The sequence below is a fragment of the Lynx canadensis genome, chromosome B2 (genome assembly GCF_007474595.2).
Source record: "Lynx canadensis isolate LIC74 chromosome B2, mLynCan4.pri.v2, whole genome shotgun sequence".
NCBI classification, from domain to species: Eukaryota; Metazoa; Chordata; class Mammalia; order Carnivora; family Felidae; genus Lynx; species Lynx canadensis.
The window spans coordinates 130,269,322-130,289,859 of NC_044307.1; the positions used below are offsets into that span (position 1 = coordinate 130,269,322).

Sequence of the window (20,538 nt, forward strand, 5' to 3'; positions counted from 1 at the left end):
ATTGTGTCTCACTCTTAGCCCTTGTAATTTGTTTTTGAAGTGCACCTAGGTGAATCAAGTGTAAAACATTAGGACTAAAATTTAGTTACCTATTTAAATCTGATGTTGATATATTGCTGGCATTATGTAGTCCTTTCTTTTTGCTGTTTTCACAATTCAGTGCTGAAGTGATCCATATACAGGCGCCTGGGTGGCTCAGTCGGTTAGCGTCTGACTCTTGATTTTGGCTGAGGTCGTGATTTCATGGTTCGTGAGACTGAGCCCCGTGTCGGGGTCCCTGCTGACAGCGTGGAGCTTGCTTGGGATTCTTCTCTCTCTCTCTCTGTCTCTCTCTCTCTCTCTCTGCTTCTCCCCTGCTTATGTGTGTGTGAGAGCGCTCTCTCTCTTTCAAAATAAATAAATAAGCATTAAAAAAAATAAAATGTTCCATTTAGTTACTACCCATGAGATTTGAAGAAGTTCCCTTTGAATAATTTGCATAGTTTGCTACATGTGGAGCGTGTGAAGTAACGTGTTAATAAATAACAGTAGACAAAGTTTGATTTCTGTTACCCATTTCAAGTTTTATTTGGGATTAAACTTGAAGTAGGAACAGGATACATGGATATGAGTAATAACTAGCCCTCGTTGAGGTTTTACTGTGTGCCAGATGGTGTTTTAAGTATCTTCCCAATTACTCTGTGAGGTGGGTTGCTAATAACCCTCATTTCCCTAATGAATAAACTGAGGCACAGAAAAGTTAAATAACTGGCCCTAGGTTTCAGGGTTTGTGAGTGGCATAGCCCATGTTTGACCCTCAGAAGCCTGGCTTGAGTCTTCATTCTTTTTCTTTTCTTTTTTCTTTGAGAGAGAGAGACAGGGAGTGCAAGCTGGGGAAGGGGGGGGGGGGAGGGCGCGAGGGGAGAGAGAGGGAGAGAATCCCAAACAGGCTCCATGCTGTCAGCGCAGAGCCCGACATGGGGCTCAAGCACACGAACCATGAGATCATGACCTGAGCCGAAATTAAGAGTCCGATGCTTAACCGACCGAGCCACCCAGGTGTCCCAAGTCTTCATTTTTAATCCCTACACTACACCACCTTCTAGATCAGTAACCATATCAAGGTAAAAATACCAACAGAATATTATCAAAGAGATTTACATATATACAAGAGAAAATAGAACACAGGGGAGAAAAAACTAATATTTATAAGCTCCCTGCTTTGTATCAAATACTTTATAAAATGTTTTAATCATCCTATTGTCCATCCAAGTCAGGTTTTCCTATCTCTGTTTTCATATACAGAAACAAAGGCCTGGGGGAATTTGGAGCTTGACTATATGATCACCTGCTAATAAGTTGAAATGTATGGATTTAAGCTTAAGATACATTCTTAAAAAGGCTAGAACATATCCTTCCTGATTCATTTTCTATTTTCTAGCTTTTTCTTTAAAAAAAAAAAAAAGCTTGTTTATTTTGAGAGTGACAGAGAGAGCCCGAGTAGGGGAGGGGCAGAGAGAGAGAATCCCAAGCAGGCTCCTCGTGGTCCATATGCATAGCCCAACGTGGGACTTCAGCTCATAAAACTGTGAGATCATGAGCTGAGCCACCATCAACAGTCGGACGCTTAGCTGACTGAGCCATCCAGGCGCCCCGATTTTGTAGCTTTTTCAGTCTTAAAGAAAAATGATGAGACCCCTTTACCATCTTAACAATCAGAGATTTGGAAATAGAGAGCAGACGGGGAGACCCCTGAAAGGGAGATTATGTCCAAGTGGAAACAGCACTGCTGTGAAATTTTAAACATTATAGTTTGAGTTACAATGAAAAGGTACGTTTCCCTAAGCCCCCAATATTTTTTGGTGTTTTGTTTTGGAAAATAAAAACTTTAGTAGAGTTAGCCTTGGTCGTCTCACTGCAGGGTCCAACAGGAATCGGGTATCATTTGTGCATCCTGTTTTAGTGTAGGTCTGGACCAGTTTTGCCAAAGAAATACTGTTCTTTATAGATACTGTACATTGTGTAATACAGGCAAGATGGTAGGAGAGGAATGTTTAATTAACATGCTCAAGAAAACTTTTTTTTTTTGCAATAATCCAAGAAAGTTCATACCAGCTTTCCAAATGTTTTCTTTTCTAATCTTATTTGATTGAAGTACAGTTGACACCCAATGTTATGTTAGTTTCAGGGGTACAGTGTAGTGATTCGACAAGTCTGTATGTTCTGCTGTGCTCACTGCAGCTGTAGCTGCCATCTGTCACCATATGATGCTATTACAATACTCTTGACTATATTCCCTGTGCTGTACATTTCATCCCTGTGGCTTACGCGTTCCATAAATGGAAGGCTGTATCTTCTAATTCCTTTCACCCCTTAGCCCATCCTCCTATCCTCACCCATCTGGTAACCACTGGTTTGTTCTCTGTGCTTATGGGTCTGTTTCTGCTTTGTTTGTTCATTTGTTTATTTTGTTTTTTAGATCCCACCTATAAGTGAAATCATACTATATTTGTCTTTCTCTGACTTATTTCTGTTAGCATAATACCCTTTAGGTCCGTCCATGTTGTTGGAAATAGCAACATCTCATCCGTTTTTATGGTTGAGCAATCCATGTGTGTGTGTGTGTTTGTGCGTGTGTTTGTGTGTGTGTGTGTGTGTGTGTGTGTGTGTAAACACTTTCTTTATTCATCTATCAATGGACGCTTAGGTTGTTTAAGAAAACAGATTTTGGAGGCAACTCGGTGGTTCAGCTGGGTAAGTGTCAGACTTCAGCTCAGGTCATGATCTCACGGTTCATGAGTTCGAGCCCCACATCAGGCTCTGTGCTGACAGTTCAGAGCCTGGAGCCTGCTTTGGATTCTGTGTCTCCCTCTCTCTCTGCCCCTCCCCCACTCATGCTCCCTCTCTCTCTCTCTCTCTTAAAAATGAATAAATATTTTTAAAAATTATTTAAAATCCTAGCCGCTTTAAGAAAAAAAAGATAGATGGGGCGCCTGGGTGGCGCAGTCGGTTAAGTGTCCGACTTCAGCCAGGTCATGATCTCACGGTCCGTGGGTTCGAGCCCCGCGTCGGGCTCTGGGCTGATGGCTCAGAGCCTGGAGCCTGTTTCTGATTCTGTGTCTCCCTCTCTCTCTGCCCCTCCCCCGTTCATGCTCTGTCTCTCTCTGTCCCAAAAATAAATAAACGTTGAAAAAAAAATTAAAAAAAAAAAAAAAAAAAGAAGAAAAAGATAGAAAAAAATTTAATCACCTTAAGAATCCTAGTCTGATGAGATATGTATATGAAGGTGGTAAACATGGATTTGGGGGAACGCCTACTCAGCCTCACTACTCCAGCTGGTTACTCACGCCTATTGGTTTGAGTTGATGATGTTTTATTATGTATTGTTTTTAGGTTCACTAAATAAAAACAGGCTTTTAAAGGTTACATATTAACCCCTTCAAAACATTTTGGCCTAAGATATGAATAATTTCTGACACAGTTGAATTTGAATCCTACTCAGTTGAATTTGATATTTAAACAAGTGGGCTTATCTTCATTTAGGACTAAGGTCTCTTTCACACCCACTCTTGTCTGATCTTCTAGTTTGAAAAACCTCTTCACCATTTAGAGATGAGATTCGTGTTTATATCAGGTCTCCAGCTTGTTCATAGTGTGAAGTTATAATTAATTACTCTAAGGATGAGTATCATTCTCTTTGTTCCAAACTTCTGTAACATTTGTGGTGTCACCCTGTTTTGAGTTTACCATCTTTTAATGTGAAGAAACAAGAAATGGAAAGACAGGATAAATCCAGAAGCACCTGTCTTAAACATTTGTGTTGCTCACGTATCGGTGAGAATCCTACTGGAAGAAAGACAAGCAGTGTTTCACGTAGTTCACACATCCTGGCCTCTGATTAGTCTCCTAGGATTATTTGTACTTCCTGGCCCATCTGGGATCGGGGACTTGCTCATTGTTCTAGGCCTAAATCTTACCCCTGGGGAATAAAATCCAGGAGTCCCTGGGGTTGACTTCCCATGGCTGTTCCCAGCTCGCCCCCTCTGCACACAGCACTGATTTCAGCTGCTGTTGTTTCCACGAGACAAAGATCATCACATTTTCCTCCTCAACCTGGCCTTTGTCTGTCACCCCATCGCCTGAAATTGTAAAAGTATTACATACAGTGTTTAATGAAAAAGCATAATGCTGAACAATTTGTAAAACAGCTTACCTTTGGTGTGAAAAGAGAATAATAAAAATGAATATTTGCATTTGCCTAAGAAAGTCTGGAAGGATACATGGGAAACTAATAAAAGTGGTTATTTACTTGTGGAGTACAGCTGGGGTTCGATTTGAATAGGTGGAGGGGAAGGTGAGAGTGAGAGTTTTTATTGTATCCTTTTATAATTCGAACTATGAGAATGTACTACCATCTAAAAAGTGCTCATTGATGGGGCGCCTGGGTGGCGCAGTCGGTTAAGCGTCCGACTTCAGCCAGGTCACGATCTCGCGGTCTGTGAGTTCGAGCTCTGCGTCGGGCTCTGGGCTGATGGCTCAGAGCCTGGAGCCTATTTCCGATTCTGTGTCTCCCTCTCTCTCTGCCCCTCCCCCATTCATGCTCTGTCTCTCTCTGTCCCCAAAATAAATAAACGTTGAAAAAAAAATTTTTTTTAAAGTGCTCATTGAAAATTAACTTTAAAAAGTTTCTCTGCCTCATATCTTGAGGGAAATTTGGAAAGCATGATACCTGTCACGGGGAAGTTGAAATGTTTATAATTATCAACTCAGTTTGGAGAATGTAAGCAGTAGGCTTTTGGTTAGACACATTTGGATTCAACTGGATTCTGCGTATGTGATTGGAAAATGTATTTAGCCTTTTTAAATCCCGATATCCTTATCTATTTGAGGGAACTAAAAAGAATTGCTTAGCCTGTCTTTCAGGAATACTGGGAAGCAGGATGAGAAAGTAAATATAAAAATGCCATTTAAGCAGCAAATAAATGGATGATTACTATAAGGTTTCTGGAGGAAGTTGTGGCACCGATTTCCAAAGAGGAGGAGGGACATAGATCTCACCATCTTCCTCTTTTTTAAGGTCTGGTCAGCTTTCAAATTCTTGAACTTGAGGGGGATAAAGAAGGTCTATGTAGTTCTTCTTTCATATTTCTGCCTTGAAAATCTAGAGAATCTTTGTCTTCTGTTGGGAGAAAATTCACTTTTAAAAAAAGCATCTACGTAATACCTTTTTTTGGCTGTTCAAAAGTAAAAGCTCTTTATTGCTGATGAATAATAATAGACTTAAGCAAATGGGAAATTTATTGGTTCATGAAAGTGAAAAGACCAGGGGCATCAACCTTCAGGTATGGTTGGATCCAGGTGCTTAAAAACTAAGATTAAGAATCCATCTCCTTCTTTGAGCCTATTCTTCAGTATTGGCTTTTTTGTTTTGTTCTAAGTTAGACTCTCCTTTTATGGAGGCAAAATGACTACTAGGGGCTCTAGGCTCATATGTGGCTAGTTTCAACAGATACAAAAGAAAGAGAAAGCCTTCTTTTCCTGTTCCAGAAATTCTCAGGCTGGATGTCATTGGTACAGTTGGGACACAGCCTCTCTTGTAACCAATCACCAATGCCAGGAAGATACTGGACTCTGATTGGATAAGCCTGGCAGTCTTGGAGCCCAGGGTTGGGGTTAGCTTCACACAGATCACATGGACTGAGAGAGGAGGAAGGTGGTTCCTCAAAGCTATGTCTAAAATAAGTACAGGGGTGCCTGGGTGGCTCAGTCGGTTAAGAATCCAACTTCTGCTCAGGTCATGATCTCATGGTCCGTGGGTTTGAGCCCCGCATCGGGCTCTGTGCTGACATGACAGCTCAGAGCCTGGAGCCTGCTTCGGATTCTGTGTCTCCCTCTCTCTCGGCCCCTTCCCCACTTGGGTTCTGTCTCTCTCTGTCTCTCAAAACTAAATAAACATTTAAAAAAATTTTTTTAATAAGTAGAAAAGGTTAGCCAAGGGTGCTAGACATGTCTTCCCTCCCTCCCCTCAAAACACAAATGCAGAAACTTAATGCAGTGTATTGGGGCATTATGAGGATGAAATGATAAACAAGACATCCCTCATAGGGCTTAGAGTCATGTCAATATGCATCCCTGTACACGTGTAGCAATGAAAAGTAGAGAAGTGCTAGAACACAGGTACTGGTAATAGGTAACATTTATTCAGTGCTTTCTAGATTGCAGGTACTGGTCTGAGCACGTTAGCTTTTTAACTCATTTAGCCTCCAAAAGAGCCAGAAAAGGTAGCAGCTGTTTTCCCATTTTGTAGATGAGAAAGCTGAGGCACAGAGAAGTTACTCTGAAGTGTGTCAGGAACACAGTTGTTACTGAATCTCGCCAGCCAGGATGCTGAGATCCCTAGCAGGGGCCGCTGTGTGAAGAGATCTTAGAATGTTAGGAGGATTCCACCAGAGAGGGAGAGAGGGCAAAGGTCTGATTCGAGGAGAAAGAAACAACAAAGGAGTGGAGCTGAGGAGGTACAGATAGTCTTTAAAATGGTGAGGAGCAAGGTTTGACTTTAGCATGGGGCTTGTGAAAAAGGGAGGTGAACAGAGGGAGGGGAAGAATGGTTCCCCGGGACCGGTGGTAAAGCCTGGCCGGGTTCAGATGAGTCGGGCTTGTTCTGTAGTCAGTAGGATTTTTAAGTAGAAGAAGGGTATGGATAAATAAGAAAATGGCCAGACCCCTGAGTATTTTTAGTGGGGGACGTTGGCTTTATTTCGCTGCCTTATGTTCTCGAGATGTTTTGGAAGGTTTTTGCAAATGTCCCGTTGGGTGGCATTTTGGTGGTTGTTGCTTTAAATGACTTTGCTACGCTTTCGTGAAGGGTCTTTTAAAAAGGAGGCCGTTTTCTGACATTCTGTTTTCTGTAACTGCTATTGAGGAGAGGTAAAGCAAAGCCAGGCTCTTCTAGAACGCTTTCAACACGAGACAAGCAGTTCTCTGTTTCTGTCACAGTTTTACAGTAAGGCCATTCAGCACTCAGCACCAAGAAGATAACACGGTACGCTTATTTAGTAGTCTAATTGCTCTTCTGTTTTGTTCCGTCATTAAACGGTGTTAGAATTGAGAATTAGGACTCTCTTTCCTCGCCAGAAGAAAACACAAGTGGCTTGTTGACTACAAGATTTACTCTCCCAGATACTTCCAGAGTAATATAAAATCCTGGCCAAGCGTCCACAGCAAGGAGCTGGTAGCATGTGCCCCGGCCTCCTCTCCTGAATGCAGGCTTCATGCCCAGAAGGACATCATAAATCATTTAAAATTTATGATGAGCCCGGTCGTGTGCTACATCCTGTTAGTTGGCTGCTGTCTGTCCTCCTCACACTACAGCCTTCCTTCTTCAGAGCACACAGAGACTTTTTCAGATGAGCCATAGGACAGACAGCTCAGGATTTTCCCTTTGGCGGGCCCAGCCAAGTAGCAGAGGGGGCAGAAAACAGAAGACTCCTGTTCGTAGAGTTTTGCCACAAGCCTCGTTTGCTTTCTCGTAGACTGGAGGGGGAAGGGGCAGAAAACAAAACTGTTAGCATTATTAGCCTATTTTTTTTTATTCATTTATGCAACAAATGCACATGTTTTCTGAGTTCCAACAACCTGCGAGGCACTGTTGGAGAAACAGCAGTAAACAAAACAAGAGCTTTGGTTCTCATCGAAACTCCATTTAAGGAGTGGGTCCCATTTCAGGAGGGGGTGACATACTGTGCAGGATAAGGTAGATAGAGGCGAGAAGACGAACAAGTTATTCCACGGCTGTGCGATGGAGGGATTTCTGATAAGGTGACATTTGAGCAAAGACTCGAAGGAAGTGGTGGAATGAGCCGTGTGGGGGTCTGAGGAAATCCCATCCTGTAAGGACAGAGGCCACCGTGCAGGAGCTTGCTGGTTGCATCAGGTGACAAGAAGCAGGGCTGGAGGGGCTGGAGCAGAGAGAGCCAGGAGGGAGAGGTGAGGAAAGGATCCCATGGCGGGGGGGGGCGGGGAGGCATCATGTCGGGGGGCAGCCTCTGGGGGGCATGGTGGAGACCATGCCAAGGAGTAGAGAGAGAATTCAAAATGAGATGGATGGACAGCCATTGGATGTTTTTGGAAGATCAGTCCTCTTCAAATACTTGTAGCACCAGAGTATAAGCGTGAAGGCAGGAAAATGGGGCACAGTGCATCTCTCACTTAGCAAAGTGTGTGCTGTTGTAACCAGAATTGAACTGTCAGAACTTGAATTCACCCAATCCAGAGAGCAAAACAGAAGCCGTGGGTTTGCTTTGATCTTCATAAAAAAACCACACACGCTTTTTAATTGGGATAAAAGTAAGTAACCATGAGCTGTTTACTCAACTGGTAACCATACTTTTCATGGAGAGACCTAGCTACTGCATCCAATGATCTGACCTCCCTGCTAAATCTCTTCCCCAGCAGTATTTGTGAGGCCCCCAACATTATTGCTATCGTTGCACAGATTAGTGTGAACTTCAGAGTCAAAGAACAGCTGGTTGGATACTATACTAGGCATCAGGTTCTAGGGGGCTTCAACAACCCACTTTGCTCTCAGTGAACACAGAGGTAACTCAGACTATTTTCCCATCACGGATGACTTACTTTACTCTAGAGCTATGGGGAGCACGGGTTTGATGAACGTGTGAAATTACAGGGAGTGGGATTCTGACTCCTTATGAGGAATATCTTCCTAAGAACGAGGGTGACAGATGCCTGGAGAGGGCCATCCTGCCTCTGAATGTTTTCAGCAGGTGAGCACATCTCAGGAATGTTCCTGAAATGGCTCCTGCTTTGGGCGGCATGTTGGACGGGAGTGACCTCTCAGACTCATTCCGATGCAGAACGCTTCCAAGCCTATGAAAAAGTGTCCAGTGAATGTGCTTTGCAAACATACAGACACTATATAAACATGAGGCAAATATTTTAAAAGATGAAGAGTGTGATACTTGTTCTTCTGGGAGAGCAGTGGTTGGAACTTTGTGCCCCAGCAACATACTTTCCATGCTCAGTCGCCTGCAGTGTGTTCTCATTGGCCCCGTACACAGTTATCTGCACTCCGTGTTAAAAATCCGCTCAGCCAAAGACCAAACAAATTGCCAAGACGTTTTCCTATCAGGGCCCGTCTATAAGAGGTAAAGCAAAGAACAAAGCTGTCGGTTTCAGTTCCTGGCAGGAAGCCAAGCTGCTTCAAAGCTCCAGAATTTGCAAGGAAGAAAGATGAGGGATTTTTAACTGAGATTAAATTAGAACTAAAGCAACAGAAAGCTTAAAACTTAAAACTGAAGCATCCTCAGGGATCCATAATGGAAAGGCAGAAACAAAAGATAGGTTTGGGCTCTCAGACGATCTTTCAGTACAAGAGTGAAAGCTTTTAAAGGCGCCCAAAGCAGTGATTACAGAATGGCTTTGATTAATGATACTGGATCACACAACATTTGAGCTGGATGAGTTGTCCGTTAGCGGTCACTGAATCGCGTCCCTCAGTTTACAGATAACAGATCAGAGGCGCTGGAACGTGAAGAGACAGCTCACAGAACTCATTGTGGAAGTTCTGGGACTAGAATCCAGGAGCCCTGACAACCACTTCATGTTTTAGATCACTCTGCAGAAACAGCAAACAATGAAAAGTTGTTTCCTAAGGTGAAGGGGCAGACAGCCACAAGGACTATGTTCTGAATCGACTGCATTTGGCCCCTCAGAATGTGGCTAATGGCACCTGCTCTTGCAATTGCCACCTGTGTCCTCAAGCTTGGAATCCTTGGGCCCACCTCCAGGCCTGGGGGCCGGGGCAAGCGGCAGGAGCCGTCCTGCGGTCCAAAGAGGTCAACCAGCAGCCCAGACCCCGGTGCGGCTGCCTAAACTTGGCATGTGTTCCCCATTCTATGGTCTTATCCCACCTCAAGTCCTGTTGTCACTTCCCTGGACAAATTTAGCCCCATCCGTCTTCTGCCCCAATCTGTCTCGGGCCTGGGTCTCCTCAGAGCCCCAGTCAAGCATGAATGGGTTTGTACAATCCTTGGGGAACCACAGTGGTCAGGGTCCTTCTGAACCACCTGCACTGTCTTTGCAGTGCCCCATGGTGTCATTGTGGGTGTTGTTTGGCTTCCTGTGCTGACAGGAGTTCTCATTGACAAAAGCCTGAACAAATCGAAGCTGTACTGAAATAACAGCACTCTTTTTAGATGAAAGAACTCCCATCAAAGAACAGCTCTGGCTGCCCCCCCCCTTCCCCCACCCAGTTAACTTTGTCCATTGAAATGACCAACATTCGCGGGAGCTGTTGTTACTTGCTTCTGGAAGAGGGTGGAGAGTGAGGGTGGGTGATAATCTAAAGGAAGACGGGAAGTTGTGTGTGTGTGTGTCTCCATTGGAACCAATAAGATGTTCGTGATTATTTTTTTGACCATTTGTTCATTCACTCATTCATTTATTCTTTGTCTTGTTTGTTTATATTCTGATTCTATCCAAAACTATGTTTGACAAAACCAGGAACAAAGGGCACATATGCAGTAAATAAAATAAAAATGAATTCAGGTCTCTAAGAAGGAGGAAACAGATTTCGTCGGAGTTGTCGTATGAAATCTGTGTTAAATATCAAATTTTACTCTGACCTTTGTCAGGATAAAGGTCAGGATAAAAGACGAATACCAGGATTAAAGAGGAATACACAATTAATGGTTATCAGAAAAGGTAAAAAATATTTCAATTTCTTCAAGAGAGACTAAGTGTTGGTATTCTGGGACTCATGCCATTACTAAACACTTACTGAGGACGTGCAGGTGCTTGGCCCAAAGCTCTTGGCCCAAGACACTTGGGCCTCTCCCTCCCTTCCCTTCTCTGTCTTCAAAGTGTCCTTACTTCAGGCCACCTGGGGCACCCCCAGAAAACATGTGCTTAGTCTTAGTATGAGTTCTGTTTCTGGGTGTCAGAGTAGGGCTTGCAGTAATGGGGTTTAGTTTGGATCTTGAAATGATGTTCATGTGGTTCCAGGATTTGCAAATTTTGAGGCCAGGAATAGGAATTTTAGGGGGAAACAGAATCCAGTCCTGCTGTGGCTACCCAGTCTCCACCAACATACCTTTCCTTCTACCTAAATTGCCCTTTCTGTGGCCCCTTTTTGCTGTGTCAAGATGCTTTTTCTAACAGGGCATCTAGAGGGAAGAGACTTGTATAAGAACGTCAGAGAATGTCGGCTCAGAGGATTAGTAGGTGACATGACTCCGTATTAATTTTACACACCTCTTTGGCCCCTCAAAGTGGGGAGTAGAGTCAGACCTGCAGGGTTCAGGAAACTAATATTATATACACATAAAGTGAATACTATTAAAGTCCCACCCTGAGCTCCTCCACTCTGAAGTTGTAACAGGAATTTAAATTCTTCCAGAAGGAAGAGGCAGTGTTGAGATCCCCATCCCTTTACATGCCTGTGAAAGCATGAATTCATTCCATCCTCTTAAGACTTGGGGTTTGTCAGGGGCTATACTGGAACATGCTAGACCTTTTGAGTATGGCAAGGAAATGAGTCACAGAGATCTGATGTGTTGGACTTTTGTGATAGATGGCAGGAGGAAGAGTAGTCCTTTTTCACTGGGATTCAGATGAATTACCTGAATATTTACTGAGTGTTTGTTTGGTTTAAATGTAAGCATACATATCCTTTACATACATTGCATATTCACAGAAGCCGGTTTTAGAATGCCTAAAAAAAGGAATATTTCAAACTGTGTGCTCTTTAGTTGATAGGAAATCATGTGTCTGGATTCTTGGCCAAACATCGTCATTTGAAGGACCAGGCCCAGGGGCTGGGTTTCAGAGCATGGGCTGCAGTCCTTTGCCTTTGTCCTAATGATACTGACTCCAACCACATGTTTTCCGAGACGACTAGAAACACTGGGGTTTGAGCCTTCAAGTGAACAGAATAAATGTGTTCGATTCTACTTGCAATGTTTTTCATAATTATTTTCAGCAATGACTTGATTCTTACTTATGCTTATTCTCTTTAAAAGTATTAGAAAGGAAGATATCCACAAGACAAAGTAGAGAGGAGCTGATAAGAAGGGGCGTTCTTAAGGAGTTGCCTGATCAAGGTGAGGAAATTAATCATACATTTAAAGTAACTTGATCCCTCATTCTTTGGTCTTTCTTTCATTTTCTTTTGAAATTTAAGATGATCATGGTCTTTGGGAGATAAAGCAGTGAGTATGGCCCTCTGAGAGTCTTGCCTTAATTCAGAATGCCTTTGTGGGCTGCAGAGGATCGAAGGTATTCTAGAAAAGAAATTCAATGACCTTCTTGGTGAGTCCTTCACCGTATGTCACTAACCCTAAAGCTCTCCAAAGGTGAACTGGCTGAAGATACAGATAAGATACAAATGCTTATATGACCCCTCTTCTTTTCTTGAGCTTCAGTCTTTCTATACAAGTTATCTCAATTGTTTGAGTAAATGCAAAGTTTTAGCTTGGCTGGTGCCTTTGGGTTTCTTCAATCTACCAGTAAAAGAAAAAGGGAGAGAAAAGAAATGTCAATGTACCTCTTGTCCTTTATTCTCTATAATACATTCAAATGTTCAATCAGTAAGGCATGAATAGACAAATTAATCTGCTTTATGCATTCTCTCAAGTAATTTTCCTACCGTTGTGCTCTTTTCATTTCTTTGAATCTAATTGTCTTTCACCTTTTCACTAACAATTACTATTTCCAAGTATTTTTCCCCTGCCCCTAATCTTCCCCTGCCCCCTTTTATTACCCTCCCAAGAGGGAGTCTTGCTCAAAAAGACAAGGATTAGGTACAAACCAAGATAGACCCTCAGAAGAAGACACCGAGATTGATTATTTCTCCAAATAAGTAATGCCAAATAATTTTCATTGCTCCCACTACTATTAAAACTAAAGGGAATTTTTGTTGCAAAATCGTTGATTTACCTCATGCCTTCCCTTGCCCCACCCCCTGGATATTTACTGGGCTAAAGTTGTATTACTGTACTTTTATGAAACAAAGTACTATTAATTTGGAATTGAAATCATACTACTTCTCTTTTTCTGATAAATGTGCCTTGCAGAGAACATCTTTTGGAATTCACTATTTATAAACCCAAATGACACACTTTTTCCAACATCTGAATAATTCCTGAACAGGGCTAGGGAATGCTTTACTATTTTACTCCTGCTTCAAAGAATGTAGGGAAAAGTCTGGAATGAATAATACCATTTTTCTTGAGCCCTCACAGTTTTAGGCATTTGATTTCAATCTCTGACCTATTATACTTTTCTCATTCTGTTTTATGAATGAATTTTATGTCTTCTCTAGTTTTCCATTACTAGGAAGCTATTTATTTCCTGTCTGGGGCTTTAAAAAAAATGCACATCCCTAACTTATTGTCAGTTGAAGGTAGACTTGAAATGTTAAAATCTGTCTCCCCTCTAATCTCTTGGGAGGCAGGAGAAAAATTACAAATCCACTGAGCAATCAATCCCCTTTCTGGGGAGAGTAATACCCTTTCTGGGGTTGGCCAGTGTAATTGTTTGGTATCGTTTATTTGGAAATTAAAAAAAAAAAAGGTTTTTTTCATCTTTATTTATTTTTGAAAGAGAGACAGAGACAGAGACAGAGTACAAGCAGGGGAGGGGCAGAGAGAGAGAGAGACACAGATTCCGAAGCAGGCTCCAGGCTCTGAGCTGTCAGCACAGAGCCTGATGCGGGGCTCAAACCCACAAACCGTGAGATCGTGACCTGAGCTGAAGTCAGATGCTTAACCGACTAAGCCACCCAGGCACCCCAATTTGGAAATTTTTTAAAGAAAGGAAAAATGGAAAAATTTATGATGAAACTGTTACCGAGTATGAAAGACAGATATAAAGACCCCCTTTTTTTATCTGATTAAAAAAATCATAGCTAGAAAAAAAGTTTACTTTTTCTAAAAACAAGTGGCAATGGCCAGTTTAAAGAAATCCTTAGTGTTGATTGGTTTTTGCTCTGCCTAATCTGTTAAACTATGTACTTGATCGCTTATGATATCATATACTTATTTCCCAGAAATCGGACACTGGTTGACCTTTTTGTAACTTTTGTGAGCTGAACATTACAAGTTTTAAAACATAAAAGAAGAAAAACAATTTTTCACCTAACCATACTGTAATAGGTTTAATGTTTGGGAAGCCATAAGTTACTGAATTGTACTTTCTGCCTTTTTTGTGGCCCCTAAGTAGACCTATAGAAATGACCTAAACCTTGAAAGTTCCTGGTGATGCCTATAGTAAACAGTCTTTTCCCCTTTTCAACCAAGGGCTGGAAAAAATAGTTTTCTGTCATTTTTCCAAAAACAATTATCTTGAGAGTTTCGGTCTGTTTTCAGCTCTAGCCAGAGACTGGAAGCTGCTGTGCTTGGTGACAGCCTCCTGTCTTCTACCAGTGAAGATTCATTCTTTGCCTTGATCTGCTTGACCTTGCCTCAGCTCTCTTGACACTTACTGTCAATTTTGCCCTTTGTTCAGTGAGCCAGATAGGCTTTTAGAATCCCTCCAGCTCCCCTAGGTTTGACCCATCCCACCCCACCCCACCCCACACCCTCACTCTCAGCTATATTGTTATTATTATTATTCCTTTTAGATGATCTTTTTTACAGTAAGATCTAACTTCAACTAAAAGTTCAACAATTGGCCTTCTCTCCTGAGAATTCCAAGGTCTAGTCCAAGTTCCTTCCTTATTTCTGGTTCTTTCCTTCCATCTCTCCCTGTAGCTTTAACACGAGGGCAAGGAGATGTTTCTGCCTGCCTTCCAGCCTCCTTTCTTTCTCTCCTGTGGTGTACTTTTTAACCTTCTGATGAGTCACTCACCTTTTGGTCTCACAGCCTTCTCCTTATCTCTGTTTCTCTGTGAACTATATCCCAGATACACTTGTTTGAGCAGAAGGAGGTAAAGCCCCCAGACGTCTGTGTATCTCTTGGTTCACTTTAAGCTTACAACCTTTTTTGAGTTGCCTTTTGCCTTTGCACACGAATGCTCTTATTGCTATAACGTCAGCGTCTTTCCCTGCTGTCCTTTGCCAGCACGTGTGTGTGTATTTTACTTACATACATAAACTGTATCAAGGACTTAACTTATTCTAACTCTACAATAACGTACAAAACTAGAAAACTTTTTCAATACACACGCCAATTAGTTATTAATAACTTCATCTCTACTGTGTTTTATTCTTGAATTCTGTATTTATCACGTATGTGTCTCCTTTTTCTACAGTTATTTTCATATGCGCTAGCTTTATTTCATACCTCAAAGTAAGTATCTTTCCACTTTGTTGACTTTATGTGATAATCCAATTTCTTATTGCACTTTGACTATTAATTTTCTCTCTAGCTTTTTTGTTCTAGATTTTAAAAAATCGGTTCTTTAACCTACTATAGAATTCTAGCTTAATAAGGGTTGAAACAGAATTAAATTTTCATGAACATAACTTCAGCATATTTTTGTTATCAACTAAAGCCAGAGAACTCAAAGGTAAATTTATATTTGGGTTGCCTAAAAATTGAGGTTTTTTTATATAAAGAAGTGGTTTTCTACTTTGTTTGGAATTTTCCATTCTTGCATTAGTTTTTGGTTTTCCTGTGTCTAATACCTGGACATTACATTATGTCTCCCCTCCCTTGTTTTTAATAGTGAATTCCTTGGGATCTAATAATAAGAATGAAGAGTCTTTTGGTTTCATTTTGGTTTGACCTATACTCTTCGAAAAGTATTACCTTAATTTTATTGAAATAGTTAAGATTTATTTGCAATGGCATCACCTTCAATTATTATCTATTTTACTTTTATACAGGAATCAGATTATAGGTACTTGGAAGTTATATGGCTTAAGCAACAATTTCATTTTCATTTTGAGCATGACAGAATTCCATGATATGTATTTTTCTTATTAAAATGTCATGCCTGTTTTTGTGGAGAAGGCCAATGGATTTTATTGTTGAGCCAAAGCAGTTCAGTCATATTTAATGAAAATATGAGAGATGATCTCTGTTTTATTTGTAATGATGGCCAAAATAAGATTAATAAAAAACTGCATAAGAATAGCTGTAATCATGCATTTCTTCAAATTTGCAAAGTCAAAACTTCAACTTTATTATTATTATTATTATTATTATTATTATTACTTTTACAATGGTAGCAAAGCCTCTTCAAATGTTCCATATATGACCTAAGGTTAATCTTTTCAAGTATCACTGAGTTAAGAGTTTATGCAAAATCTCATTCACTTTTGAAGCTTCTAAAAATTATGAAAGTTCAGGGATTAAAATTAGTTATTTCTGATTTAGATAACATATTGCAAATTTTATTTTCAGTTGTGATTTTTAAAAAGTTCCTCTGCAATTACTTTTTCTTTTAATTACATGTTTTTCCCCCTAATGTTTTCAAATTATTATTAGGTCACATTAAAGGCTTTTGGTCAGTTATATGTGACAATGATCTGAATACATTTTAATATTTCCATAAGTAAGAAAATGAAAATAAAATTAGCCTCACTACTAGCTTTTCCTGAATACAGAGTGGCAGTTATCTTTCTGTGTAAAGTTAGCATATCATAGATGCAACAATCTGGAGACAGTGGCAGTTGGAAAATTTCATATTATCCCTCTTATCATTTGTATGTGTAACTACATTTCATGTTATTTGTGTACTTATATTCACCTTGTGTTTTTAGTGCTTGTTAAAATGTTTATTCCATTTTTCAGATTTCTCCTTTTACCGTTCAGTGTCTGAATGACAGAGACTCCTAAGTCCTGACTTCAACAAAACCAAACGCAAGAAGAGAAGGGCTGTGCTGCCCTGGGATATTTCATAATTAGGATAATAATTTCTACTGTCCTAAAAGGGCACGTGGATATCCCCACCATTACTGTTTTTCCCCCAAGACTAAGGATTTCCTAGCTCTTTTGTTTGAATGAAATGTTTAGTAAAACATGGTGAAACAATACAGGATGTATTTGGTTCCCAGGGCCTGATACATGAACCCAAACCCTATAGTCCTAATAACTGGAAAACTGGGTTTTAAGAAAACCATCAAGTTAGACATCTAGGTGTTTCTTTCCCCATTTTAGATGGAGATGTAACAGTTAACTTTGAAAATTCAAACGGGCACATGATACCCATCGGAGAGGAATCTACCCGAGAGGAAAATGTAGTAAAATCTGAAGAAGGTAATGGCTGTGTAGCTGAAAAAACACCACCTCTGGAGGAAAAGGCAGAAGATAAGAAAGGTAAAATCAAGAGAAACCCCCTATTCTTTTGTTTCAATACAGCTCAATATTGAGAATCAGGTCTTAGGCTCCAAACAGTGATTCTTAGGTTAGGACTAGTTAGAGAGAGAGCAGGTTTGCAAATACAAAGAAGAGAGAAATTATAACTAGTGAAGAGAAATAGGATGATTTTCTTAGGTAGATGCGTCCATTTTGTAAGCACATCATTATTTATTTTTTTATTTAATTAACAATCAATTAAGCATTAATTAACAGTAATCAGAAGGGATATTCTCTTCAATCATTAGAGAGCTGGGAATTTTTTTTAATGTTTATTTTTGAAAGAGACAGAGTATGAGTGGGGGAGGGGCAGAGAGAGAGGGACACATAAAATCTGAAGTAGGATCCAGGCTCTGAGCTGTCAGTACATAGCCCACAATGTAGGGCTCAACCCCGCAAACCGTGAGATCATGATGTGAGCCAAAGTCAGATGCTTAACCAACTGAACCACCCAGGTGCCCCATATCTGGGAATGTTATCCTTTCCTTGGAAGCTTTTTTTTTTTTAAGTTTATTTATTTTGGGAGAGGGAGCACACAAGCAGAGCAGGGGCAGAGAGAGGGAGAGAGAGAGAGAGAGAGAGAGAGAGAGAGAATGAGTCCCAAGCAGGGCCTCTCCACTGTTAGCACAGAGCTGACGTGGGGCTTGATTGCATGAACCATGAGATCATGACCTGAGCTGAAATCAAGAGTCTGATGCTTAACCAACCGAGCCATCCAGACGCCCCCTCAGAAACTTCATGTCAGTATTATGTTTATTATTATTTTTTTTTAGAAAAAATGGTATCAATCTGAATATCTTTTTTACTGGTTAGAACTGACCCCTGTGAGCATGTCAGCATGGTAGGACATCAAAACCAAGATGTTTCAGCATAGCACTGTCTCCATTAGTGGGAGCTTGGCTGGTGGCATCCAGATACTTAATGTTGTAGGTCCTAGTTGAGGTTCTAGACATGTCTGAGAGAGACCCAGGAATAGTTCCCAGAGATGCTAGGGACTGTGGTTACTGTATTAACCATAGAAACCTGCTTTATGATTTGTCTGTGCAATTAGAAATTTCAAAACATGCCAGGGGCAATTATGCTATTCTCTGAAGGCTTCTTTAAAGACCTTGGTTTCTAGAGTGAATATGCTATGGTCAGTTAAGATACCAGCAAAATATATGTCTATCAAGGACCCCTCAAGACATTCACAAGTTCCTGGTCACTGGTTCTAGATGATTCCATGCAGCATAGAAATGAATCCTTAGGAGACAGACTGTTTCCTGTTCTATAATGTCTGCCTATGAGTTGAATGGCAAAAACTTGTCAGACCTAGCTTAAGTTCTGTAGGCATTTTGAGAATTCTTAGAAACTGCTGAAAGCAAACTTCTCTTCCTCTGTTTTTGACCCAAATCCTTCAAAGACAAAAGAACAAAAACAAAGAAACAAAAGGGCATTTGACAGATATTGTAACTTAAAATTACTTTCTCTGAAAGTCCATAACCCCTTGTTTGCATTTAATTAGCCTGCAAAAGTTTTAGAAGCCCTATTAACAATCTGTTAGAAATTTATTGTTTTGCTTTATTCAATATTTAGCATAGTATTCGGGGGCTTTCCTTAGTCCTGCTCCATTGAAAGACTCTGGTTAAACTTACAAGTACTGACTATAAGAAATTAATATTTTTAATGATAATATCCCTGGAACATAAAGAGAAAACAGACCTACATAGATTTCAAGGGGATTAATTTGAAAGTATTCATGCAAATAGTGATTTTTTTTTTAAGTCCAACTGTCCTGTCTCACCAAACTGTTGAATTTCAAATCCGTCTGTGGTTTGTCCCTGATACAGTCTTTTCAACATTCAAGAATCACACCCTTAAAAAAAAGAAAAATCACACCCGTCATTATGGAACAGTCCATCATTAGTGCTTGTCTGGTCCGTGTGGCATGTCAGTCATTGGGCTGGCCTAACTTCAAAGGAAGTGTTTCCCTTATCAACCTAATAAAGTGTTGCTGACAGTTTTATGTTCATTAAGCCAGCAGGCCCCGATGTTCTAAAAAGATGGCAGACCTCATAGTCCTAGGTCCACGGATGTTTGAGAGTGTTTTTGCTTTCTTATTCTTTACTTAGAATTAGTACATTCAGTTCCTTTTGGTCAAATAAGGTCCAAGATAGCATCTTGCTTAGCTAGTCTGTACTGAAAGAGATAGAAATAAATGCTGGACATGCTGCCATACCACTAATAAGGCAGCAAAGCCTCCCTCTCACAGTGTGGATGGTGCACCTGCCAGAGCCACACTGAAAGTGGGGGGAAGCATTTGGTGTGGAAGCTGCTTCCTGAGAGCAAAAAAGAACGTCACTCATAACTCACGTTACATAGTATTACGTTAAATAGAAAATACCTCATATACCAAGATCACCATTTATTTCTCTGGAAAGATAGCATTTAATTCCAAACAACAACCCAAGATTCCCTTTTCCTTCTGCTCCTTTCATGGTCTCACTGTCATGCAAATCCACGATCCCATGTCCTTAATTCACCCTTTGGCTGTTCTTAATTCCTTTTTTTTGGGGGGGGGGGGGTAAAATGCTCCCTTTGCTTTCACATGAAACGAATTTACCCAAGAGTGTTATTTGATCCATCGATTAGTTATATTCAAACTAATAAAACCATATCATGTGCCTTTACAGTCCCAAATGCTTGTATCCCTTTTTAAGATAATGTGTCCGTACTCTAATAGTTGAAACATGAAGATCAAAGAAAACAAAATAAATGGCAAGTGCCCTTTCCATTACACCATGTGTGGGTTCTGCCCAGGACACTTGGGTGTTCCTGGGTCTCTGATCCTCACCGGAATCTCGAGTTAGTACTTGGGCCTCTGATGCCCAATACTGCTGACTTTTCCCTTAAAACCTTCAGGGCTTTTAGTCTCCCATTATTCTTTCTCAGTAAGTGCCTTGAAATATATAAGAAAAACTGATCTGTATTGTGTTAAAGATACATTGGTGTTAAATGTAAAAAATCTGAAAATTATTTGATACTATATCCATTGAGGTATTAGAGAGCACTTTCAATGAAGTAACAAGTGATTGACATGCATCTGTTTCACAAACAAGAATGAAGGTCTACCATAGGTAAGACTTTGCTGGGACCAGAAAAAGAATGGTGAGTCAGAATTGCCCTTTGACTTCAAGCAGATTGTGGCCTCCGGGAGACCAGCATCAAAACACCTGAGTACAGGGAGCCAAAGAGTTTGCG

At 40.7% G+C, this 20,538-nt stretch overlaps 1 protein-coding gene across 4 annotated transcripts in view; it reads left to right on the top strand.

Annotated features, from left to right (window-relative positions):
* Positions 1–20,538, top strand: part of PHACTR2 (phosphatase and actin regulator 2) — a 135,746-nt gene that overhangs the window by 51,542 nt on the left and 63,666 nt on the right. For all 4 annotated transcript variants that reach the window (XM_030316499.2, XM_030316500.1, XM_030316501.1 and 1 more), the window contains exons 3-4: positions 12,018–12,098; positions 17,101–17,259. In XM_030316499.2, the coding sequence (XP_030172359.1) occupies positions 12,018–12,098; positions 17,101–17,259 (240 nt within the window). The remainder of the gene's footprint in view (positions 1–12,017; positions 12,099–17,100; positions 17,260–20,538) is intronic.